This window comes from Physella acuta, unplaced genomic scaffold (assembly GCF_028476545.2).
Source record: "Physella acuta isolate Inbredline_101_S28 unplaced genomic scaffold, ASM2847654v3 ptg000223l, whole genome shotgun sequence".
NCBI lineage: Eukaryota > Metazoa > Mollusca > Gastropoda > Physidae > Physella > Physella acuta.
The window spans coordinates 636453-662227 of record NW_026731742.1 but is presented as its reverse complement, the minus strand read 5'-3'; the positions used below and the strand labels follow the sequence as shown (position 1 = coordinate 662227).

At 34.0% G+C, this 25775-nt stretch overlaps 2 protein-coding genes across 6 annotated transcripts in view; both read right to left on the bottom strand.

Moving 5' to 3' along the window:
• LOC131937849 (DENN domain-containing protein 1B) overlaps nucleotides 1–15303 on the bottom strand; it is a 28458-nt gene extending 13155 nt beyond the window's left edge. For 2 of the 4 annotated variants that reach the window (XM_059295526.1, XM_059295528.1), the window contains exons 1-17: nucleotides 15130–15303; nucleotides 13535–13599; nucleotides 13406–13449; nucleotides 13205–13254; nucleotides 12031–12138; nucleotides 11502–11661; nucleotides 11232–11285; nucleotides 10663–10724; nucleotides 9800–9898; nucleotides 9193–9243; nucleotides 8963–9008; nucleotides 7667–7774; nucleotides 7006–7111; nucleotides 6607–6743; nucleotides 5901–6032; nucleotides 5070–5096; nucleotides 311–343 (exon numbers count right to left, since the gene is read on the bottom strand). In XM_059295526.1, coding sequence (XP_059151509.1) covers nucleotides 311–343; nucleotides 5070–5096; nucleotides 5901–6032; nucleotides 6607–6743; nucleotides 7006–7111; nucleotides 7667–7774; nucleotides 8963–9008; nucleotides 9193–9243; nucleotides 9800–9898; nucleotides 10663–10724; nucleotides 11232–11285; nucleotides 11502–11661; nucleotides 12031–12138; nucleotides 13205–13254; nucleotides 13406–13449; nucleotides 13535–13599; nucleotides 15130–15146 — 1299 coding nt within the window. In that variant the 5' untranslated portion in view covers nucleotides 15147–15303. Of the gene's footprint in view, nucleotides 1–310; nucleotides 344–2454; nucleotides 2476–5069; nucleotides 5097–5900; nucleotides 6033–6606; nucleotides 6744–7005; nucleotides 7112–7666; nucleotides 7775–8962; nucleotides 9009–9192; nucleotides 9244–9799; nucleotides 9899–10662; nucleotides 10725–11231; nucleotides 11286–11501; nucleotides 11662–12030; nucleotides 12139–13204; nucleotides 13255–13405; nucleotides 13450–13534; nucleotides 13600–15129 lie in introns of all 4 variants that reach the window. The other 2 variants (XM_059295527.1, XM_059295529.1) reach the window with 2 other exon arrangements.
• Nucleotides 15304–16059: 756 nt separating this feature from the next.
• LOC131937857 (phosphatidylinositol 4-phosphate 5-kinase-like protein 1) lies at nucleotides 16060–25549 on the bottom strand. 2 transcript variants are annotated; one of them, XM_059295551.1, is made up of 10 exons: nucleotides 25282–25549; nucleotides 23743–23960; nucleotides 23428–23590; nucleotides 23235–23297; nucleotides 22762–22919; nucleotides 22320–22388; nucleotides 21924–22110; nucleotides 21269–21341; nucleotides 20234–20393; nucleotides 16060–19937 (listed from the first exon to the last, which is right to left on the bottom strand). In XM_059295551.1, the coding sequence occupies exons 2-10, from the start codon at nucleotides 23934–23936 to the stop codon at nucleotides 19466–19468; spliced, it is 1539 nt and encodes a 512-aa protein (XP_059151534.1). In that variant the 5' UTR covers nucleotides 23937–23960; nucleotides 25282–25549; the 3' UTR covers nucleotides 16060–19465. The 2 variants fall into 2 exon arrangements, with proteins under 2 accessions (XP_059151534.1, XP_059151535.1); XM_059295552.1 differs by having other exon boundaries at nucleotides 23428–23587.
• Between the last annotated feature and the right edge of the window lie 226 nt (nucleotides 25550–25775).

The following is a 25775-nucleotide window of genomic DNA, read 5'->3' as shown; positions in this document are numbered from 1 at the left end:
ATCAGGGGATTGATAAAAGATGGGTCAGGGGTTGAAGGTGGGTCAGGGGGGGGGGGGGGGTGAAGGTGGGTCAGGGGGGGTTGAAGGTGGGTCAGGGGGGGGGGGGTGGATCAGGGGGGTGGGGGGTGAAGCTGGGTCAGGGGGGTGAAGGTGGGTCAGGGGGTGAAGGTGGGTCAGGGGGGTGAAGGTGGGTCAGGTGGTGAAGCTGGGTCAGGGGGTTGAAGGTGGATCAGGGGGGTTAAAGGTGGGTCAGGGGGGAAGGTGGGTGATACAACAACAAGGGTTGACTCATGCTCAGACAGCAACTTACTGAGTGCACTGCTGTGGTCATCATTGGTGCTGCCTAGACACAGGAGGGTCAGTTAGTTCAAGGACACAAAGCTACTACAGCACAAAAACTCTTCAATAAGGTCAAGGCCACACAAAATAGCCACACTCTGCCCTACCCTGCAACAGTGAACCCCCACCATGCCACATTAAAGCCCCCACTCTGCCCCATTCGAACAAAGTAAATCACCATCAGTTATTTTTTTTATGAATCTTTGACCAAAGAGTTTAGATATAGTCCACAGGGTTAATTTATGATCTGTCCATGTTAAAAATAGCATTAGCTCCATACAGTTGTTAGTGGCAGGTAGCGAGTTGTTAGTGGCAGGTAGCGAGCTGTTAGTGGCAGGTAGCGAGCTGTTAGTGGAAGGCATAGAGTTGTTAGTGAGCTGGGAGGTGGAAAATGTCACCAACCAAAGATTAGGTGTTGTGTATGCTAGATGTTGAGTATGCTAAGTGTTGTGTATGCTAGATGTTGTGTATGCTAGATGTTGAGTATGCTAAGTGTTGTGTATGCTAGATGTGGTGTATGCTAGATGTTGTGTATGCTAGATGTAGTGTATGCTAGGTGTTGTGTATGCTAGATGTTGTGTATGCTAGATGTTGTGTATGCTAGATGTTGTGTATGCTAGATGTTGTGTATGCTAGATGTTGTGTATGCTAGATGTAGTGTATGCTAGATGTTGTGTATGCTAGATGTTGTGTATGCTAGATGTAGTGTATGCTAGATGTTGTGTATGCTAGATGTTGTGTATGCTAGATGTGGTGTATGCTAGATGTTGTGTATGCTAGATGTGGTGTATGCTAGATGTTGTGTATGCTAGATGTTGTGTATGCTAGGTGTTGTGTATGCTAGGTGTTGTGTATGCTAGATGTTGTGTATGCTAGATGTTGTGTATGCTAGATGTTGTGTATGCTAGATGTACATTCAGAAATTATGGCTGTGTCCATTTTTTAGCTGCTACACTTAAACTATCCCAACTAAACAAGACTTAACTATCCCAACTAAACAAGACTTAACTATCCCAACTAAACTAGACTTAACTATCCCAACTAAACAAGACTTAACTATCCCAACTAAACAAGACTTAACTATCCCAACTAAACAAGACTTAACTATCCCAACTAAACAAGACTTAACTATCCCAACTAAACAAGACTTAACTATCCCAACTAAACAAGACTTAACTATCCCAACTAAACTAGACTTAACTATCCCAACTAAACAAGACTTAACTATCCCAACTAAACTAGACTTAACTATCACAGAGTGAACTAGAATGTCACAAACTTTATGGGACTCAAATGTTTTGGGATGGGATCCACCAAGTTATTTCATGCTGTGAAAACTAAGCCAGCCTTTAAATGGCTAATTTCCCTTAACCTGACATACAAGTGAACATTGTAAATTACATATTTCTATTAACTTGACCATAAAGAGAAAATTGTAAATTACATATTTCTATTAACTTGACCATCAAGAGAAAATTGTAAATTACATATTTCTAATAACTTGACCATTAAGAGAAAATTGTAAATTACATATTTCTATTAACTTGACCATGAAGACTAAAACTAAGCTTTATGGTAACATAGCATGTGAAAAACTAAATTGTAGGAATAAAATATTTTTTTCCCTGTCAAACAAAAACTTAATTTAGTAACAGGAAATTTAATTTTAAGAATATTTTCAACATTTGAAACTTCAACCTGTAATTTGTTGTTCAAAGTTTAAAAACTTTGTGCTAAAACTTAGTGACTTTTGCTCAAAATTAAAAAAGTAAACAAACGAAGTGACTGGAATACACCCTCAGTATGTTGTTTTAAAAAGAAAAATTGACTTAATCTTACACTAAAAGAAAAATTGACTTAATCTTACACTAAAAGAAAAATTGACTTAATCTTTCACTAAAAGAAAAATTGATTTAATCTTTCACTAAAAGAAAAATTGATTTAATCTTTCACTAAAAGAAAAATTGACTTAATCTTACACTAAAAGAAAAAAAACACTTTGTAATTTCTCTTAACCTTAATAAATATTTCTTTAAGCAGTAGTAGCAGTAGAGTTAAGCACCAGTAGCAGTAGAAGAGTTAGACAAAATGAAACAAAGACATAGACAGAGATACCTTAATGGATTTACGCCGCAACTGCAGAAAGAATAAGAGTTTGTGAAGCAAATATTTTCAGCTACTGTAGTGAAACTAGGTAGGTCATGTATTTAACAGCAGCACGTTAAGGCAAATCACAGCAACATTGCTGAAGCATTTATGTGAAGTCAAATCACAGCAACATTGCTGAAGCATTTATGTGAAGTCAAATCACAGCAACATTGTTGCAGCATTTATGTGAAGTCAAATCACAGCAACATTGCTGCAGCATTTATGTGAAGTCATGGTGATATGGAAGTTCACCCAACCAGAACAACTTTGATGACAACAAATAAAAACAAAAAAGATTCTGTTTTAAAACACTGAGATACTTTATGGAACAGATGGAACTTTAAATACCATTTGCATAAAAGGAAAATTTAGAATCCACTCATGTTAAGTTAGTATTTTTTTTAAATTGAGTTTATAGGTGATCATAAATAAGATGAGTATACTGATTACAAACTACAGAGAATACAAGTTCTATTGGATGTGCATGCTCTATGCTGGGGACTACTAAACACACTCTCAACATTGGGGCAAGCTAAAACTGTATCTGTTGGTACAACTAGCTATATCTGTATCTGTTGGTACAACTAGCTAAGTCTGTATCTGTTGGTACAACAAGCTAAATCTGTATCTGTTGGTACAACAACTGGCTAAATCTGTATCTGTTGGTACAACTAGCTAAATCTGTATCTGTTGGTACAACTAGCTAAAACTGTATCTGTTGGTACAACTAGCTAAATCTGTATCTGGTACAACTAGCTAAATCTGTATCTGTTGGTACAACTAGCTAAATCTGTATCTGGTACAACTAGCTAAATCTGTATCTGTTGGTACAACTAGCTAAATCTGTATCTGTTGGTACAACAACTAGCTAAATCTGTATCTGTTGGTACAACAACTAGCTAAATCTGTATCTGTTGGTACAACTAGCTAAATCTGTATCTGTTGGTACAACTAGCTAAATCTGTATCTGTTGGTACAACAACTAGCTAAATCTGTATCTGTTGGTACAACAACTAGCTAAATCTGTATCTGTTGGTACAACTAGCTAAATCTGTATCTGTTGGTACAACAAATAGCTAAAAATTTATCTGTTGGTACAACTAGCTAAATCTGTATCTGTTGGTACAACTAGCTAAATCTGTATCTGTTGGTACAACTAGCTATATCTGTATCTGTTGGTACAACTAGCTAAATCTGTATCTGTTGGTACAACAACTAGCTAAATCTGTATCTGTTGGTACAACTAGCTAAATCTGTATCTGTTGGTACAACTAGCTAAATCTGTATCTGTTGGTACAACTAGCTAAATCTGTATCTGTTGATACAACTAGCTAAATCTGTATCTGTTGGTACAACAACAAGCTAAATCTGTATCTGTTGGTACAACTAGCTAAATCTGTATCTGTTGGTACAACTAGCTATATCTGTATCTGTTGGTACAACTAGCTAAATCTGTATCTGTTGGTACAACTAGCTAAATCTGTATCTGTTGATACAACTAGCTAAATCTGTATCTGTTGGTACAACAACAAGCTAAATCTGTATCTGTTGGTACAACTAGCTAAATCTGTATCTGTTGGTACAACTAGCTATATCTGTATCTGTTGGTACAACTAGCTAAATCTGTATCTGTTGGTACAACAAGCTAAATCTGTATCTGTTGGTACAACAACAAGCTAAATCTGTATCTGTTGGTACAACTAGCTAAATCTGTATCTGTTGGTACAACTAGCTAAATCTGTATCTGTTGGTACAACAGCTAGCTAAATCTGTATCTGTTGGTACAACTGGCTAAATCTGTATCTGTTGGTACAACAAATAGCTAAAAATTTATCTGTTGGTACAACTAGCTAAATCTGTATCTGTTGGTACAACTAGCTAAATCTGTATCTGTTGGTACAACTAGCTAAATCTGTATCTGTTGGTACAACTAGCTAAATCTGTATCTGTTGGTACAACTAGCTAAATCTGTATCTGTTGGTACAACTAGCTAAATCTGTATCTGTTGGTACAACTAGCTAAATCTGTATCTGTTGGTACAACTAGCTAAATCTGTATCTGTTGGTACAACTAGCTAAATCTTTATCTGTTGGTACAACTAGCTAAATCTGTATCTGTTGGTACAACTAGCTAAATCTGTATCTGTTGGTACAACAACAAGCTAAATCTGTATCTGTTGGTACAACTAGCTAAATCTGTATCTGTTGGTACAACTAGCTAAATCTGTATCTGTTGGTACAACTAGCTATATCTGTATCTGTGTAGAAGCTATAGCCTGAAGTAATTATGGTAATCAGAATCAGCTGACTTTTTCACTATTTTTTGTCTAGTGTGCCCACGCAACAATAGACCTCTAACAGTGAACAAGTTTTATAAACTCTCAGCTACTGAGGTTTTATTATCAACGCCATTAAGAAAAATTTTGAATTAATCCTCAAATAATAAGGTGAGTTAAAATTTTAAAGTGCAGCTATGAGTAGAGTTGTGATATAAACTTTGTTGTGGATGATGAACATCAGATGACAAGGACAAAAACAAGTTGACAGACAACAAGTTGACAGACAAGTTGACAGACAACTTACTTTCATTATGCCTTTGGTTCCACTCTTCTGAAAACAGAAATAGATAAAAAAAATTTAATCACCACTAGAAGAAACACAGAAGGAAACTTGACATTTTTTTTTAAACTTCACTAGAAGAAACACATAAGGAAACTTGACATTTTTTTTTAAACTTCACTAGAAGAAACACAGAAGGAAACTTGACATTTTTTTTTTAAACTTCACTAGAAGAAACACAGAAGGAAACTTGACATTTTTTTTAAACTTCACTAGAAGAAACACAGAAGGAAACTTGACATTTTTTTTTTAAACTTCACTAGAAGAAACACAGAAGGAAACTTGACATTTTTTTTTAAACTTCACTAGAAGAAACACAGAAGGAAACTTGACATTTTTTTTTTAAACTTCACTAGAAGAAACACAGAGGGAAACCGTGAAAGACACATGGGTTAGTAGCCTAAACAAATCAGAGCTGGTACAAGACAGCTGGACGTATACAAGACACTTGTACTACGTAAGACATAGGTACATCTACAAGAAATGAGTACATAAACGAGACTCTGTAAGATACAATATATCCATAAGATACATGTGTACTTGTACAAGACAGGTAGACTCAAGTTGTACATGAAGTACTCACCTTGGCTGAGTTAAAGATGTCCTTGTATTTGGACTGTGTGTTGAGTTACTCACCTTGGCTGAGTTAAAGATGTCCTTGTATTTGGATTGTGTGTTGAGTTACTCACCTTGGCTGAGTTAAAGATGTCCTTGTATTTGGACTGTGTGTTGAGTTACTCACCTTGGCTGAGTTAAAGATGTCCTTGTATTTGGACTGTGTGTTGAGTTACTCACCTTGGCTGAGTTAAAGATGTCCTTGTATTTGGACTGTGTATTGAGTTTGTCTTCATAAGCCTGAGCTTCCACCTCAAAAATATCTGTGTAGCCCTGTACAGACTCCAGGTGTTCCAGGCGGCCTCGGATAAACTGGAAGTTTGGAGTCATCAGTTGGCATTTAAATTGTCATGAGCTGTCATTTAAATTGTCATGAGCTGTCATTTAAATTGTCATGAGCTGTCATTTAAATTGTCATGAGCTGTCATTTAAATTGTCATGAGCTGTCATTTAAATTGTCATGAGCTGTCATTTAAATTGTCATGAGCTGTCATTTAAATTGTCATGAGCTGTCATTTAAATTGTCATGAGCTGTCATTTAAATTGTCATGAGCTGTCATTTAAATTGTCATGAGCTGTCATTTAAATTGTCATGAGCTGTCATTTAAATTGTCATGAGCTGTCATTTAAATTGTCATGTAAAATCAATGTTACCTGCTGTTAGACCCAGGTACCAGTAAAATCAATGTTACCTGCTGTTAGACCCAGGTACCAGTAAAATCAATGTTACCTGCTGTTAGACCCAGGTACCAGTAAAATCAATGTTACCTGCTGTTAGACCCAGGTACCAGTAAAATCAATGTTACCTGATGAAATATCTGCTTAGACCCAGGTAAAATCAATGTTACCTGCTGTTAGACCCAGGTACCAGTAAAATCAATGTTACCTGCTGAAATATCTGCAGACTCAACATGGCCTCCAGGAACAGCTGGGTCGAGGAAGATGGGCGTGTCAGTACAAAAGCTTCAGGGTCAAAGGTCACAGCTTCACCTGAACGAAATTTCAGGGCTTTCCTGTAGCCACCTGTCATGACAATATGACATTTCAAATGTCAGGGTTGTATGTGACAATATGTCATGACATTTAAAAACCATAGTAATTATTTTTTTCCCAGGTCATCCAAATATTTAATTCCATATATTTATTACCTGTAATTGGAGAATAAATATAACAGACTAGGAAAGAAAAGAAAATTTAAAAATAGAATCTCCATCTACATTAAGTTATTTAGCTTGACATGGGAAATATTACAAATGTTTCCATCACTCAGACAGACAAATGTTACCTATCAGCCTGACTATGGCTTGTAAAAATGCCTTTGAGATGCCATCGCCTGAGTTGAGCATCAAAGTTTTGGAATCTTTCTTCAGTTTCTTCTTCAGGAATTTGGACTGTGGAGGTATCAGACAAGTCATCAGCAGAGGGAAATGTCATTGACACGCTTCAGGCCTGAGTTAAACTAAAGGTTTAACACAACCTCAGGATGTGAGGTTAAACTAAAGGTTTAACACAACCTCAGGCCTGGGTTAAACTAAAGGTTTAACACAACCTCAGGCCTGGTTTAAGCTAAAGGTTTAACATAACCTCAGGATGTGAGGTTAAACTAAAGGTTTAACACAACTTCAGGATATGAGGTTAAACTAAAGGTTTAACACAACCTCAGGCCTGGGTTAAACTAAAGGTTTAACACAACCTCAGCCCTGGGTTAAACTAAAGGTTTAACACAACCTCAGGGTGTGAGGTTAAACTAAAGGTTTAACACAACCTCAGGACAACCAATACTAAATCTCTTTAATAACTAATCTCAGCTACTGCTAATAGTTGAACCGTTGAAGACAACCAATGCCAGCTACTGCTAATAGTTTAACACAGTTTAACCGTTTAACACAACCATTGCCAGCTACTGCTAATAGTTTAACACAGTTTAACCAATGCCAGCTACTGACCACATCCTCTGGAAGATCCTTGAGGTCGTCGTAGTCCGACACCACGGTGTTGTTGTCCAGGTCTACCACCACAGCATCCCCGACGTCCACACGATTTTTCTCTAGTTTCTACAGACACATTTGATTACAGACACATTTGTTAAGACACATTTGATTACAGACACATTTGATTACAGACACGTTCATTAACAGACACATTTATTAAGACACATTTGATTACAGACACATTTGATTACAGACACATTTGATTACAGACACATTTGATTACAGACACATTTGATTACAGACACATTTGATTACAGACACATTTGTTAAGACACTTTTGTTAAGACACAATTGTCTACAGACACTTTTTATTTACAGACATTTATTAACAGACACTTTTGATTACAGACACATTTGATTACAGACACTTTTGTTAAGACACATTTGATTACAGACACTTTTTGTTTACAGACATTTATTAACAGACACGTTTGTTTACAGACACATTTGATTACAGACACATTTGATTACAGACACATTTGATTACAGACATATTAATCAACAGACACATTTGTTAAGACACATTTGTTAAGACACATTTGTTAAGACATTTGATTACAGACACGTTCATTAACAGACACATTTATTAAGACACATTTGATTACAGACACATTTGATTACAGACACATTTGATTACAGACACATTTGATTACAGACACATTTGATTACAGACACATTTGATTACAGACACATTTGTTAAGACACTTTTGTTAAGACACAATTGTCTACAGACACTTTTTATTTACAGACATTTATTAACAGACACTTTTGATTACAGACACATTTGATTACAGACACTTTTGTTAAGACACATTTGATTACAGACACTTTTTGTTTACAGACATTTATTAACAGACACGTTTGTTTACAGACACATTTGATTACAGACACATTTGATTACAGACACATTTGATTACAGACATATTAATCAACAGACACATTTGTTAAGACACATTTGTTAAGACACATTTGTTAAGACATTTGATTACAGACACAATTGTCTACAGACACTTTTTGTTTACAGACATTTATTAACAGACACATTTGTCTACAGACACATTAATTAACAGACACATTAATTAACAGACACATTTGTTAAGACACATTTGTTTATAGACACTTTTGTTTATAGACACTTTTTGTTTGCAGACATTTATTAAGACATATCTGTTTACACACATTTGTCTACAGACGTGTTAGAAAACATCTAGAGTTGAGCCCAGTACAACGTGACCACAGTCAGAAACTCACCTCAATTAAATTTTTATGAACACCTATTAAATACGGCATTGGGGCGCTGAAAAAAAAAATCCTGGGCGTAATCATTTGTATTAAGTCTAAACGTAAAGTTAAAAATAAAAGTATGAGGTGCTTAATGTTTATATATTTTTTTTAAATTATACAATAAAAAACTGTACAAAATAAAATCAGATGTTTGGAGTAGCCACATTTTAAGTGAACAATTGTCTGAGGCAACTGACCTGATGTAGTCTATAAGGTGAGCTGGCAGGATAGGAATGTACAGGTGCTGCCTGGATGGGACAAAAAACTCTGGTCTCAATTACTGGACATCTCTGTCTCAATTACTGGACACTTCATGCATTTCAAGCAAACTACATACATGCTTTCATTCTCAACTATGTCAACCACTAGTGCAGCTTAAGAACAATAACCCCAACTTAGCATCAAGAAGTATAACTCATGTAGCAACAAGAGCAATAACTCTGGTCTAGTAACAAGAACAATAACTGGTCTAGCAACAAGAACAATAACTCTAGTCTAGCAACAAGAACAATAACTCTGGTCTAGCAACAAGAACAATAACTCTGGTCTAGCAACAATAACTCTGGTCTAGTAACAAGAACTCTGGTCTAGCAACAAGAACAATAACTCTGGTCTAGTAACAAGAACAATAACTCTGGTCTAGCAACAAGAACAATAACTCTGGTCTAGCAACAAGAACAATAACTCTGGTCTAGCAACAATAACTCTGGTCTAGTAACAAGAACAATAACTCTGGTCTAGCAACAAGAACAATAACTCTGGTCTAGCAACAATAACCCCTCCCTAGCAACTACAAGACAATACCAGTGCATGGGGTAGAGCAGGCCTTCAGCAGCGTGGATGCAAGCTGTTAATCTACTCAACTTCTTGGACGTCATGTAAATGCGACGCTCATGAAGCATGCTGGAACAATAAATTTTTTTTCTAAAGGCTGAAAATTTTGACATTTTTTTTTTCTAAAGATTTTGAAATTTTGAAATTTTTGTTTTATGTCTATAAGATGAAAAGTTTGACATCTTTGGTTTTTCTAAAGGCTGTAAATTTTGACATCAATTGTTTGTTCTAAAGACTACATTTTTTAGTTTTCCTAAAGGCTAAATTTTTTTTCCACATTTTTTAGTTTTTCTAAAGGCTGAAAGTTTTTAACAATTTAACAAATTAAGCTAAAGGACAGCTTGTTTAAAATGATGTTTTGGCTAATGGAATGTTGACCTTAGAAGACTAATTATGCTACATAATTAATGTGCAGTCAAGTGTGATCAACTAATGGTGTCAGTCATCAACTGGTGTCAGACATCAACTGGTGTTAGACATCATCAACTGGTGTCAGATATCAAATGGTGTCAGACATCAACTGGTGTCAGACATCAACTGGTGTCAGACATCAACTGGTGTCAGACATCAACTGGTGTCAGACATCAACAAATGGTGTCAGACATCAAATGGTGTCAGACATCAAATGGTGTCAGACATCTGATGGTGTCAGACATCAACTGGTGTCAGACATCAAATGGTGTCAGAGTGCAGGCTACTGGGTGAGGTGCTGATGTTTTTTGTCAGATGACATTCTGAAGAGCTGGGGCTTATTTCACCAACCAGGACAGGCTCCAGTGAAGGTTTAGTGATCAGTTAAAGGTGATATGTTAACCTTGCTAACTGAAACATACCTGGCAAATATCCTCATCATGTTGTCTAGATCTACAGCACTGTAATATTCTTTAAGGTTACGCTACAGGTAGAACAAGAACATCAAAGTTAAGTTAACATGAAATAATGGATGACATCTGTTGCACATGAAACAATGGATGGATGACATCTGTTGCACATGAAACAATGGATGACATCTGTTTCACATGAAACAATGGATGACATCTGTTTCACATGAAACAATGGATGACATCTGTTTCACATGAAACAATGGATGACATCTGTTGCACATGAAACAATGGATGACATCTGTTTCACATGAAACAATGGATGACATCTGTTTCACATGAAACAATGGATGACATCTGTTGCACATGAAACAATGGATGACATCTGTTGCACATGAAACAATGGATGACATCTGTTTCACATGAAACTATGGATGACATCCGTTTCACATGAAACAATGGATGACATCCGTTTTACATGAAACAATGGATGAAATCTGTTTCATATCAACTATCATCATCTAATCAGCTTATATCACCATTCAGATGAAACAACATGTTAACAGCAAGAATACACTTACATTACTCTGTATACTAGGCAGGGCATTGCTGTCTGGGGCTGTGAAACTAAACATCTGCAACACAAATAGAAAACTTGTCATAATTCAGTTTGTAGTTAGGCCTATAACATATGGAACTAGGCTAAAAAATGTATGGACGTGGCCTAAAATATATGGACATAAGCCTAAAATATATGGACATAGCTCATTTCTTTTCCCATTTAAAACATTTCTCAAAAGCAAAAAATTTCTGGAGTCGACGAGTCAATGAATTTTTTAGAAACTGCTCACATCTTCATTGGCGACTATAGTAACTGGCAGCCTGGGGGTGGGGATGTCCAGCTTGTAGGTCTTGCTGAGAAACTCTGTCACGTTGTTGCTTTCTGACCGGTTGGTGATCTCTGCCAGTAGGTCAAGAAGTTTGTAAAACACCTCGTACCACGGCAGCCAGCTGGATCAAAGCAAGTTGTCAGAAGAAAGTTAGAGCTTTGTTAAGAAGAATGTAGACTAATGTTAACAGCAATGTAAAAATTGTTAAGGGGAATGTAGAGAGTTGTTAAAGGGATTGTAAACATTTGTTATAATAAATTCAATCTAAAGTCACAGCGGACAGTTTATTGGAAGACTAATCAAAAAAGTATAATTTGAGCAGGGTATTTTAAAATTCCTAATTAGTTAATTTGGCATATTTTTTACCTAACCTTTATATAATTATATACACAATATAATGACAACACCCTAACCCCTACATTAACCCTATACAACCTAACCCTACATTAACCCTATACAACCTAACCCTACATTAACCCTATCCACTGACCTCACTATACACAAGCATGTTTGGAGTCCAGTGGAGTGACGACAGTAGCCAAACCTAAACATGCTGTCCAGGTCTGTCAGGACAAAGGAGAAGTGGTCCACAGTTGATCTAAAGACAAACAAAAAACTATACACACTTAGTCCACAGTTGATCTAAAGACAAACAAAAAACTATACACAACTAGTCCACAGTTGATCTAAAGACAAACAAAAAACTATACACAACTAGTCCACAGTTGATCTAAAGACAAACAAAAAACTATACACAACTAGTCCACAGTTGATCTAAAGACAAACAAAAAACTATACACAACTAGTCCACTGTTGATCTAAAGACAAACAAAAAACTATAAACACTTAGTCCACAGTTGATCTAAAGACAAACAAAAAACTATACACAACTAGTCCACAGTTGATCTAAAGACAAACAAAAAACTATACACACTTAGTCCACTGTTATCTAAAGACAAACAAAAAACTATACACAACTAGTCCACAGTTGATCTAAAGACAAACAAAAAACTATACACAACTAGTCCACAGTTGATCTAAAGACAAACAAAAAACTATACACAACTAGTCCACTGTTGATCTAAAGACAAACAAAAAACTATAAACACTTAGTCCACAGTTGATCTAAAGACAAACAAAAAACTATACACACTTAGTCCACTGTTATCTAAAGACAAACAAAAAACTATACACAACTAGTCCACAGTTGATCTAAAGACAAACAAAAAACTATACACAGTCCACTGTTGATCTAAAGACAAACAAAAAACTATACACACTTAGTCCACAGTTGATCTAAAGACAAACAAAAAACTATACACACTTAGTCCACTGTTATCTAAAGACAAACAAAAAACTATACACAACTAGTCCACAGTTGATCTAAAGACAAACAAAAAACTATACACAACTAGTCCACAGTTGATCTAAAGACAAACAAAAAACTATACACACTTAGTCCACAGTTGATCTAAAGACAAACAAAAAACTATACACACTTAGTCTACAGTTGATCTAAAGATAAACAACAAAAAAACTATTCACAAGCTCTTCACAGTTTATATAAAAAGCTCTAAACAGTTGATTAAAGCTTTGTCATGCACACTTCCTTGTCCAAGAGTACCACAAACAAATGTAAAGACTATGGGTGATGGACAGCTTACACTTCTGTCTTGCAGGGATATGCAAATTTTGGAATCATCATTAGCGCCTCCTGCATAATACAAAAAAAATTATAATTGTATCAAAAATCTGATTTAATATTTGGTATGTAAACACAATATGTATTGTATAATATTTGGTATGTACACACAATATGTATTGTCTAAGAGCAGCAGCAGGCAAAAGGCTAAACTATTTTTTACCTTGTCTTCATAATCCTGGGGATACTTCTGGATGATGAAAGGTGCTGAAATTGATAAAATAAAACATAGCATTGTTTTCAGTGAGAGAGCTGGAACAGCATGTAAAGAAAACAAAAAGACAGTATTTACCATCATCAGCGCCCTCTGGTTTAGCTATTTCAACAAACACCTCAAACATGCGCTGTGGCTTCTCCCTGAAATGTGTAAACAGAAATAACAAGAACAATTTTAGACCTGTACAAAATTAAAGCTTTCTGGTTTGTGTAAATGGCCTGATCTATACATACATTTTAAATAGGCCTATGGGCCTAATTGTCCTAATTTAATTTCAATGGTTTCAGCTGTAAAATGTTCCCCCCACAAATGTTTACATAATGCATAGGATAAATCAACAGTCAACATTAATAAATCTAACCTAATCAGAAGTGATGATATAGCTCAATCATTGCTCACTCTAGTATAGCCAAGAAAAATAAAATAATGCGAAACCCAATTTTTTAAAATTCACATTCATTAGGCTAAACAATTTTAAAAATAAGTAGGCCTTAATTGTCTATTTGGCCTGATAGTAATACTAATAGTAACTAATTATTACTAGTATAATAGTTACTATACTAATACTATCATACTGTATGAGTGTATGACAGTTCTCCAAACTATTTTAGTGGTAGTAGTATTAGTATTTCATGTCTTTTAAGATTAAATTAATGAATGCAGTGACTTCAGTATTCAATTATTTACTACTATATTATAGATCTAGATGCTAGATCTAGTGTGGTGATAAACAGCATCATGCAGGAAATAAAACATTAAAGATTTTAAAACACTTCTGTCTCCTACTCCTAAATGATGTAGCTAAGATTCACATTGTGTTAGTTAGGGTTAGGGTCACTACCACCAATATCTTTTTAATAGTTTTTATTTTGGTAATCTATCGTTTTGGGTACGTAAAATCGCCCGCGGCTATTTATGTACGAAAACGTTACCTCATTGTCAAGGCTTTAATAGAAGTGTATTGTCATATATTTGTGTCAAATATTACAGATAAATGAATAATAAACCTAAATCAATGGCTAAATATATCGATATAGGCCAGAAATTAACTTTAAACAGCAGTGTCTGAGAGCAAGATTTGCTATATAAACAGCAGCCATTTGTAAAATAGAGTGGCTTCCCCCTGAATCTGGCGCTAAAAGCTTATAAAAATAAAACTTAGACAAGATGGCTGCTATAGTAAATGGGCATGGTTGCATCTGTTGGAAACATCGCTAGTCTTCATTTATTACGGAAAAGTTTTAATTCAATTGTTTAAAAACAGGTACATAAATGAATCAAGGAAACATTTTTGAATTTTTTAAAACATAAATCTTCCTAAAAATGAGAAATAATTATTAAAATTTAAGGAGTCACCTGTTTTTCACATTACAAATCGCGGGCGATTTTACGTACCCAAAACGATAGATTACCTTTAATTTATTTTTAATCAAATTGGCTTTTTTATTGGGGTTGTTATGGCTTAATTATTAATTAAGCTTAAGTCTTAAACTTAAGGAGATGATAAATTAAAAGGCTTTTCAATAGGCCTATAAAACATGCTTTGTGTGATCTAGATCTAGATTCTAGATCTAGATCTAGAATCTAAGATCTACTTCTGAAACTTCTGAACTTGCTGTCGTTTTTCATTCGCCTTCCGATAATCATAATAATACAACTCGTGAGTTTACCTAAGTCTCGATCCCATTGCTTGAAAGATTTATATTTCTATTGTGTTACTACTACTAGATTAAGTCGAATTATCATTTCTTATTATTTAAATATAATAATAAAACTGAGACCAATTTTAATTTCATAATAAAAAATATTGGTTTCTGTCATTTTAAGTTTACTAAGGAAGCGGAAGTACACCCTCAAAGGCCATTGAATGGTGTACGGTGTTCGGCTAAAATAAAATATATAAGAGTTACCCGGGGTAACTTTTCATTAAAATTAAATAGTGACGTCACATTTCAATGATTCGGAATATGTGATGAGGGTAGGGGGAATCAAAAAGTGTGACGTTACACGTAGGCATTTTTAAAAGTATTTTTTTAAACTGAATTTAAGTTGTTGTTTTTTTTTTGTTTTTTTTAGCTTGTTAAATGATATTTGTAAGAATGACATGACACTCGTAGGGGGAGGGGGTCCGTAATTTTGTGACGATGTGAGATGAGAGGGAGGGGGAAATTCGTGTCGTGTGACGTCACACTTTTACATTTAAAAAAAATTTTACATCACTTATACACATGCATAGACACGTATCAAGTGCTACGTCAAGATTTTTAGCAAATACTAAATCAAGATTTCAACAAATACTACGTCCAGACTTTCATCACGTTCTATAAAGCACCGAGAAGTTTTAGATTTTCATTGATTCAACTAGAATCAGGGTAGTTACCAATGTAGTGATTAGACTAATAGTTGCTAAAATTGTATGTAAAGGCTAATGCGAGATCTAAGACATGTTAAAGCTAGGTTAAGGTCGTGGGTGCTATAGTTAAAAAACACTCAGTGTGTTAAGTCCATTTTCGTTCTGTTATTTGTGTTCATCACATCTGATAATAAAAACGAAACCAGGTTTATCATCAACAAGATTAAAATTAAAAACCAAACCAGGTTTAACGTCAACAAGATTTTATTCTGGAGTAAACAGTATGTAACAGTGGATTTTAATCTTATACAAAAACACCCATAAGCAGTTAATACACACTTCAGTTTATTTACTTTTTTTAATCTGTGCTGACCACAGTGCCCAGACTGTCCCTACTTAGTAATAGTAGGGTCAGTTTAAAAATAAAATTATTGTAAAAATCATATATTGCAAAAAAAAGATTTTTTTAAATAAACAATAAACAGATATGTAATATGTATTAATATGTAATAAGTATCTCAAAAATGCAGGAATTAAAAAAATAAATGGACATGGATGTAATTTTTTATATATAACCCTTCTATTTGGTCAAGAGTTTAAATGTACAATTGCTGTTCCAACCAGAGTTTCTTCCAGTCATCTCCCCCCCCCTCCACTAGGGAATATGGATTTTACTAGACCACAGGCTTTCTCTATGGGAATATGGCTTTTACCAGTCCAAAGACTGGCTTTATAGGAATATGGCTTTTACTAGCCCAAAGACTGGCTTTATGGGAATATTGCCTGCATAAATAAATATTTGTTCACATAGCCAAAAATAAAGTAAATCTTTGAAATAAATATAGATCTATATTGTATAACTGTGGAGTCAAATAAGTGGGAGAAAATAGTTGTATTAATATTTGGTAAAATGTAAGATATTTGTTGAAATAAGGGAGGAAATATGTGTAGGTTTATAAAAAATAGATTATAAAAATCAGTTACATTTTTATGCATATAAATAGCCTATATATATGTATATATAATACAGCCTACATGTTTTATATTACAAACTGAGTTGAAAAATTAAGCTTTAATTAATATGACTTCATCATAATTATTTAAATTTGGTAGCAGATCACATGTACTTTAAATAGCACCCAATTCTCTTTATCACAGCAACAAACAGTTTTTGAGCTAATAATATTAGAAATAAGAAAACTTTTAATAAGCATTAATTTTTGCAAATATTGTCTGCCAAAATGTAAATTATATTTTTTAAAGAAATTATTTCTATTTTCAAAAAGTTTCCCCAATATGTTGTATACAAGTTGTTTTTTTAAATATACAACAAACAAATACACCCACTTAAACAAACAGAAATAAATATTGCACATTGGAGCATTGAGCAGATTTCTTACAGGAATACAGGCAAACAAAAATCTGATCAATGGATAGATGTACCTTTGAACCTCACTTGTAAATTTGACTGAGATCAAATATCTAAACTACTACATGAAAACTTAATGTATGGTAAAATATTCTTAAATGTTACAAAGTTTAAACCTTACAGAGATAAAATATTTGCATGATTGAACTGATTCTTTGAGATTATAAGCACAATATTTTTGGACGGTATAGTAACAATAAGATTAACAAAAACAATATTTTTATTGCATAGTAAAAATAAAAATTGTAATTTAATAATCATGTTCTGAGTCAATAGTTGAATAGATTTACTGCTATATTTTTTACAACCAAAGGTTATTTCATTTTTAAAATAAAATTTTTAAAACATGAAGTTGAAATATAAAATTTGCTGAAATTGAAGTATGTACAAAATATTTCATTTAGGGGTCATCCATAAATGATGTCACACTCGTAGGGGGGAGTCCGTAATTTTGTGACGATGTGTGATGAAGGGGGGGGGGGGTCAGAACTTGCGACGTCACACTTTTGCATTATAAAAAAAGCAATGTTAGAAAATGAATTTTAGACTTTATTTCACGATTTAGACAACTGTTTTAATAAATTGTAATAGTTTAGACAAGATTTTAGAAAAATATTGATGTTTTAAAAAACATTCAACTGCAATTTTGAGGAGGGTTGTAGGATGAGGTGTGACGTCATTTTAGAGGGGGGGGGGGGGTCTGGCTTTTTGTGATGACGGAGGGAAGGGGGGAGGTAAAAATCGTCAAAAAAAGCGTGACGTCATTTATGGATGACCCCGAGTAACTGTACAATAATGCTGCTTACAAAACAAAGACAAGGAAAGATTTCAAACTTTCCATAAACAATTGTTTAAATTTAGTCAGTAGTTTTTTTTTAACATAAATTTTGTTCACTTTTATTAACAGTAACAACAAATTATTTTTAATATGCCTTTTAACATGATTAAACTATGTTTTTTAACACAAAATGCAGATATTAAGCTGCTTGAGTGGTTTTTATGAAAGAGCTTTGTTCTGATAATGAACAATAGCATTTAAAAGTTTTAGTTTAACATTGTTAAAGCAGAGAGTATTTCAGCTTTAATATCAAGAGTCTAAGGAATAAATAGAAAGTATAAAAAAGAGAAATATATAGGATATAAGTATTACATTTTTCATAAATATATATACTTATTAAAATACTTAATACAGGCAATAAGTATAATAAAAGCTATCACATATTTTCATTCAAGTGCAAAAATTATTTTAATACATTGTATGACAAATAAATTATGTAAAAAGTGTTGATGCATAGAAAGTAAATTACGTACCACTGTTAGTGAGTCATCAACAAAGACTGTTACAAACAGGATGGTTTTTTTAAAGTAAGTAATGCATTTATCACTTGTATGTTCTGTCTTTAAAAACATTATTATAGCTTTTAAGAATTGCATGTGTTGTTTTAAATTGTTAACAAGCACAATTTAAGGTAAATCTCTATGTATAAAACATGCGCTGCACTAAAATAATGTACAACTTGTAACATTAGCTCAAGGGCATATTTGCTTTCTGAATTAAAAAAATATATTTAAATTACATATGACACACACTGAAGTTAACTAGAATTGAAATAGAGAAGTCTATACAAAATAAAATAATTTTAGACTTTTTAAAGTTAAAGGCACAAAATGAAATGAAAATACTAGTGTAGGATACAGTCTCTTTTTCCAGCAGTGTAACATTAAATGTTTAAGATTAAATTATGTAAATTTCAGCAGTGTAACATAAAATGTACAATTTTAAATAACTGTATATTTCAGCAGTGTAACATAAAATGTACAATTTTAAATAATTGTATATTTCAGCGGTGTAACATAAAATGTACTATTTTAAAAAACTGTATATTTCAGCAGTGTAACATAAAATGTATTAATTAAATTATGTATAATTATTGAGTCTTCAGTTTATTCTGAACTTTTGAAACAGACCTTCCCTTATGATATGTTATGCCAAAATTTGTTGACAATATGTCAGTGTAGTTGACAAAGTTTACAGCTCTTCTGTTTGAACAACAGAAAAAATTAGACGGCAGAAAAAAAACTTTCACTCAATTATATTTACAGGAATGGCACTATGTCAGTAGTGTTGACAAAAATAGTGGAGAACAACAATAGAACTAATTAAACATCCAACAAACTAAAATAACAACTAATTAAACATCCAAGAAACTAAAATAACAATTTGTTATTTGATTCTCTCACTCAAAAAATGAACAAATCTTTTGCTGTAAACCTTTGGAGGTTTTGTTGAGTGATCTCCACAGCCATATTTGAGCATTTTCCAGTACTGTGCTATTTTTAGTCTCCAATCAAAGCGAGACAGGAAATCAACAACACCCAGAAAGTACCTGTACTCCGCCCCTTCTATAATGTGCAGGCCATTCTTGCAGTTGGGCAGCAACCTCCTGTGCTCCTTGTGAAAGTTCTCAACACCGTCTGCTAAACTTCTGGGGAACATGAGTCCTGGTTTGTACTCCGGCATCACCAAAGTGTTTGAGCTGAGTTTCTCGCTCTTTGTTTTCGAATTGTCCGAGTACACTAGAGGACTTGAGATGATATAAGGCCCAGAACTTTTGTCTGTGCCATTTAAATGTGTTCCATCACCAGAGCCTCCTGTAGAATCTACCTGCTTTGATTTTTTACTTGGTGATATTGATCTGTTCAAATACATTCAGTTTTAAATAGAAAAATCAATTACTTAGTGACTGACAAAACAACGGAAATATAAGGAAGAGACGGGATATAAGGGAAGATGACTATATGAGATTTCATTGGACAGAACTGTATGATGTAGCATTAGGGAGAATTACATTATGATGTTACAAGGGATAAAATTATGTCATTTAAATTACATAAAAACTCATGTTAGCTGTTTGTTTTTTTAACTTGACAAATAAAATCCACAGAAGATTCTTATTTTAGGAAGTTCATGTTAGAATGTAGGCCTACTCACATTCCGATTCTTTCAACAATTGATGAAACCTGTTCCGTTGCCATTTCCGAAGCATGTTTTCGTTGTCTACCAATGAGTAAGCTGTAATCCATACAGTTTAGATCACACAAAAACTTGGAATCTGCTTCTATCTGGGCTTTAAACCATTCCCCCTGATCACCTGGTCATCAATTTGTTTAAAATTTAGTTGCTTCAATGGTGTCAACAAACACATAATAAGCTGGCATAAATGTTTAGCATTCTATTGTAAGGGAGACACATTGAAACTAGCATTTGTTTCCCTTTGCCCTGTCAATCTTTCTGGATTGTTCTGTGTTTGGTTTTTTTTTTGTTGTTCCCTCACTAAGAAAATTTGGTTACATTTTCAGTTGTCAGGGTCAGTTGTCAGGGTCAGTTGTTAGGGTCAGTTGTCAGGGTCAGTTGTTGTCAGGGTCAGTTGTTGTCAGGGTCAGTTGTTAGGGTCAGTTGTCAGGGTCAGTTGTTGTCAGGGTCAGTTGTCAGGGTCAGTTGTCAGGGTCAGTTGTCAGGGTCAGTTGTTGTCAGGGTCAGTTGTTGTCAGGGTCAGTTGTTAGGGTCAGTTGTCAGGGTCAGTTGTTGTCAGGGTCAGTTGTCAGGGTCAGTTGTCAGGGTCAGTTGTTGTCAGGGTCAGTTGTTGTCAGGGTCAGTTGTTAGGGTCAGTTGTCAGGGTCAGTTGTCAGGGTCAGTTGTCACTGTCAGTTGTCACGGTCAGTTGTCACTGTCAGTTGTCACTGTCAGTTGTCAGCTGTCAGTTGTCAGGGTCAGTTGTTGTCAGGGTCAGTTGTCAGGGTCAGTTGTTGTCAGGGTCAGCTGTCAGGGTCAGTTGTCAGGGTCAGTTGTCAGGGTCAGCTGTCCATTATAAAATTACATAAAAATAAATTGGAATGACAAAATAACTAATATTTCATCATTTTGAATACTTAAATTGGTACCATTGAACAAACCATTTATAATATAAGTGTCAGAACTATGTATTAAGTATCTTTAATGTTTGTAAGTATAGATGACTGAACTTACCAAAATCTAACTCATCGTTCAGAAAGTTCCTGTCCTTCAAAACTGTGATAACATTTGATCCTTCAGGTCTAGGCTGTAGATTTTTTTAATGTCGTTTTAATTTTTAACTTAATATTAAACAACAATATTTAAATCTTTATTTGAGTTGCTCTTCAAATAAGAGAAAAAAAGTTGTTTGTTCAGTCAGTGTGAACCAAGAATACCTGACGCTAACCCAAGTATTTTCAGTCTGGATATTTATCATCCTTGACTCTAGGACAACCCCCACACCTGATAAGTTACATGCTGGGCAAAACTTATGTCCCATAATCACCACAAAAGATTTTAGAAGTTTCTAAACTTGACTAATGATAAACTTTGTCTCCAAATTAATGTAATGCTCCTAACTGTATTCTATGTTTTACAATATCAAGTTTGCCAAATTCAAAAGTCAAACAAAACAGATATTGTATTAACAAATATATAATGTTTTAGCACAACTAATTCCCCCTAACGCCACTACTACCCCCTAACGCCACTACCTCCCCCTAACGCCACTACTTCCCCCTAACGCCACTACTTCCCCCTAACGCCACTACCTCCCCCTAACGCCACTACTTCCCCCTAACGCCACTACTTCCCCCTAACGCCACTACTTCCCCCTAGAGCAACTTACATGTTGGTACCTGCCAGCAGTGCAACCTTTAATGTCAAACCGATCTTCAATTCTTTCTGATGGGTAGAATATACTTTGCATGACTAGAAAATATTTCTTTGGTTTCCCACTGATCTTGATGGCATAACAGCCAATATATTTCACCAGTAGCGAGTGAGGGTAGGAGATGAAATGCTGCATATAGCTCCTACAGCCAGAACAAAATCGTTTTAATAATCTCACAGAAACTTAAAACCTTTAATAATCTGACAGAAACTTCAAACTTTTAATAATCTGACAGAAACTTCAAACTTTTAATAATCTGACAGAAACTTTAAACTTTTAATAATGTAACAGAAATTCTAATAATGTAACACAAATTTTAAAAGCTTTCAAATATCTCGGAGTGAAACTTACCTTAGTATAGATAAAAAGAAAGTCACATCCCTCTTACGGTTGGATTTAAACATGTACTGCATATCATGGCTACAAGAAAGAAAAAAATGTTACTTCTTGTGGCAGATGTTTTAAAAGAAATGCAATCCATCCGATATTGGGGAAGGGGGGGGGGGGGGGTATGAAAGAAACTTTGTCTACAATAGTAGCGAACTCAAATAAAAGAAATGAGTTGAAAAAAAGTTGACAATGTAAGTAATCAGAGTAGCTATTTAAATTAAAATCAATACGTAGACATTTATTTAGGAAATTAAAATCAAAGTAACTTAAGTAAAAAAAAAATGTAAACTTTATTTTTTTTAAATATTTAATTTTACTACTAGGATAATTAGATATAATTCAACTGTAAGAACTATAAATATAATCAATGTAGCCTTTTATCTTAACTGTTTAAACTGGTCACCTCAAAAAGAAATCCTGGCCACTTTTGGAGTTGCTTATAAATTCAAAGTAGGGCAGGTTGGCTGGTGCCACAGAGTTAATGTAATCACTTTCCTCTACCCCTAGTGCTCTTCTAATGGTGGCGAATGCTGAGCTAGAGTAGCTTTCGAACTCAAAAGCCTGAAATCATAGAACATTTTACTGAAATATTTAAAATAAATTATTTACTTATACTTTATAAAAAAACTTAAAACCAATTAATTGAATTCATTTTGTAAAGGGTAGCCAAGATGGAATCTCAAGAGAGATAGGATACAGCAACATTTACTATAAGCAAGCAAAATTTGTAAACTTTTTGACATCAACTCTATCTTTATTCAAACTTTGAATAAAGTAAAAATAATACCAGTGGATTTATTTAAAATTTTAGGGACATCCAACAAGTTATTGATTGAGATATTCTGTACACCAGTAAGCACACTTAAAATGCTGTACCTTTCCATTCAAAGTAACGGTTGTCTTGATAACATCTTCAAAGTCTTGAGCTGTTAATTCTCTCTATAAAAATAATGACATTACTTTAACTTAATACAAAACACAATTATCTAATATAGATTTATAATTGCTATTGAAATAAAGCATTTTATAAACTATATGGAAATGCATAATGATCAAACAGCTCACTTACTTTTGGTGAAACTTTCAGCCCACCCTGTTTGAAGAGTTCTCTTATTCCTTCACGTATACATGAGAGCAGTTTAAAATGAGGATGGCTCTTATTTACTGGTATAACACCTTTTTTTGTCAGCCGTCTGCGAAGGTAATACCACCTACTATGTTTTCTCACTCTGCTGATTCAAAATTAAAATAGTTACAGAGAATAGAAAAAATTATAAGTTATAATTATAAGCATTTTTACACTGATGTATGTAAGTATGGATCATATAAGTTCATTTAGTTGTAAGCTACAAACATTTGAAAAGAGTGAATAAAACATGCTTACTTCCTGTTTTCGCTTTCACTGAAAGATGTTGAAGGACTTAGAGAGTGGATAGAAACGTTTGGAGAAATAGGGGCAACAGAGTTGTGTGGTATTTTCCGTGGGTTGTATCTAACAGAGGTTTGGTGTTTTCTTGGGGCTGGGGACACATCATTGTGAGCTACTGAAGTCTTTCTGTCATCACTTGACTCAGACATTGCTATCAAACATGTATTCCTCTTCTAGGAAAGATAACAAAAGCTTTGTTACATCTATTTGAGTTCATTAAAAGATAACAGAGGGTAAGTATACCATGTTACAAAAACTGCTATCTCAACTAATAATTCATATTTTTATTTTAAAAAATTATCAACAATGAAGAAAGGGAAATGCATTCTATTTTTAGATATGACGCAACTTGACTAATAAATCTAGCCAAAGGATTGGATTTTGGCGCTGCACACATTTTCCCGCACTTTGTTTTCTGCAAAAATATTATAATAAAATGGCATTATAGGGGGGTGATATTTCTGGAATAGTGACCACACGTACGGACCTGAGAATTATTCCCAGACGTTGTCATGAATATTAAGCTAAGACTATGAACCATTGCTTATCCATACACTGGTTAACATTAGAAGCGTAGTTTAGAAGTTATTTGATTTTAAGTTCACGTTAACACAAAAATAAAAACAGCTGCTTTTACTTAAGCGCCGCTTGCAATATAAATAAAGAAATTAGGTCAAAAGTACACTATACTATTCTTGATTAACAGACTTAATTAGAAATGGGTAATTCTGATTATTAAAATTGACGATGGCTTCAAAATCATTGGTTTTATCCCTCAACCCCTTAATGAAAACGAAACCGCGCCACCATCTTAGTAAATCACTTTGAGAGCTTGCGCCGTGAGATAATGTAAACAAACAAACCAGGAAGCCGTAAATCCAACTGCCTAGTTTATTTGGAGGAGATGGGGCAGATTCAATGATATGTGATGACATATATAATTTGTATATTTAATAGCAAAAAACTATGAAAAACTTTTGAAATTTATATTCATACGATGGCAATTTAGGGGGTCTGGTGAAATCTGTCAAGAGAGTTAAAATTGGTGCCATCTCAGTTTTACTTATGTAAAGTAACTCCAAAACCAATTTTCGTAACCTGATTTAATTGTATACACTATAGGCTACTATATATACATTAACAATAATATGAAAAATTACAGGTTAATACTATTCAAAACATACTTATTAACTTGGTAAAATAAATATTAATAATAAGGGTATTTCAGATTTAAAATGTGTATTTACTTAGAATCTAGATTCTAAAAGTTTCAACCATTTAATAAATTATGGGATATGCCATTTCGGGCATTTACCATTTATTTTTAAATTTATTAGGCCTTATATTATTATTAATAATTATTTATAATGTATAATTATAATTATCATAATCTTTCAGTTTTTAAAATACTAGGTCTATAGTCTATAATAATTAATATATATAGGCCTATACACATAAATCAGTTCACTAGCTTTTAAAACGAGTTACACTTACTTGACTAGATTTAAACTAGAGTTACTAGACTAACTTAACTACAACAGGATGATCATTGTGGTGTCTGTAGGCCGCTGCCCTAACAACACGATTGCATAATTATATTTATTGTATCGACGCGTGAAGCGCACGTAGTCCTGTGTAAATTAAGAACCTCTCTATGCATGAGTTGTTGCCAATTCAATATAAGAGTATACCAAATATCGCAGTAAGCTTTATAATAGCTTTATCGATCGTTTTCTTGTTGCGATAATAACAACGGAGCCATTTTGTTTGTTTTCCTCGACAACAGGGACCGGAAATCGTAGTAAAAGTGCTTTTCTATTTAGAGAGTTAGTTGTCTGACTTAAAATACCGGCTACATAACCTAAAATCTAAAAAATAATTTTAAAATAATAAACAAGTAGATCTATGCCCTCATCAGAATGTCACAGAAAAAATAATCATAGATATATAGGGCCTAAAATAACATAAATTCTCATAACCATAACATG

Bases quoted from the DNA above. Each gene is read 5' to 3' on its own strand.
- LOC131937857 (XM_059295551.1), bottom strand. From the start codon at position 23,936: ATGTCTGAGTCAAGTGATGACAGAAAGACTTCAGTAGCTCACAATGAT. The intron at 22,389-22,761 runs GTGACCAGTTTA...TCTTTCTTGTAG, and splicing joins GGCCAGGATTTCTTTTTGAG to CCATGATATGCAGTACATGT. The intron at 19,938-20,233 runs GTGAGTAGGCCT...GTATTTGAACAG, and splicing joins ATTGTTGAAAGAATCGGAAT to ATCAATATCACCAAGTAAAA.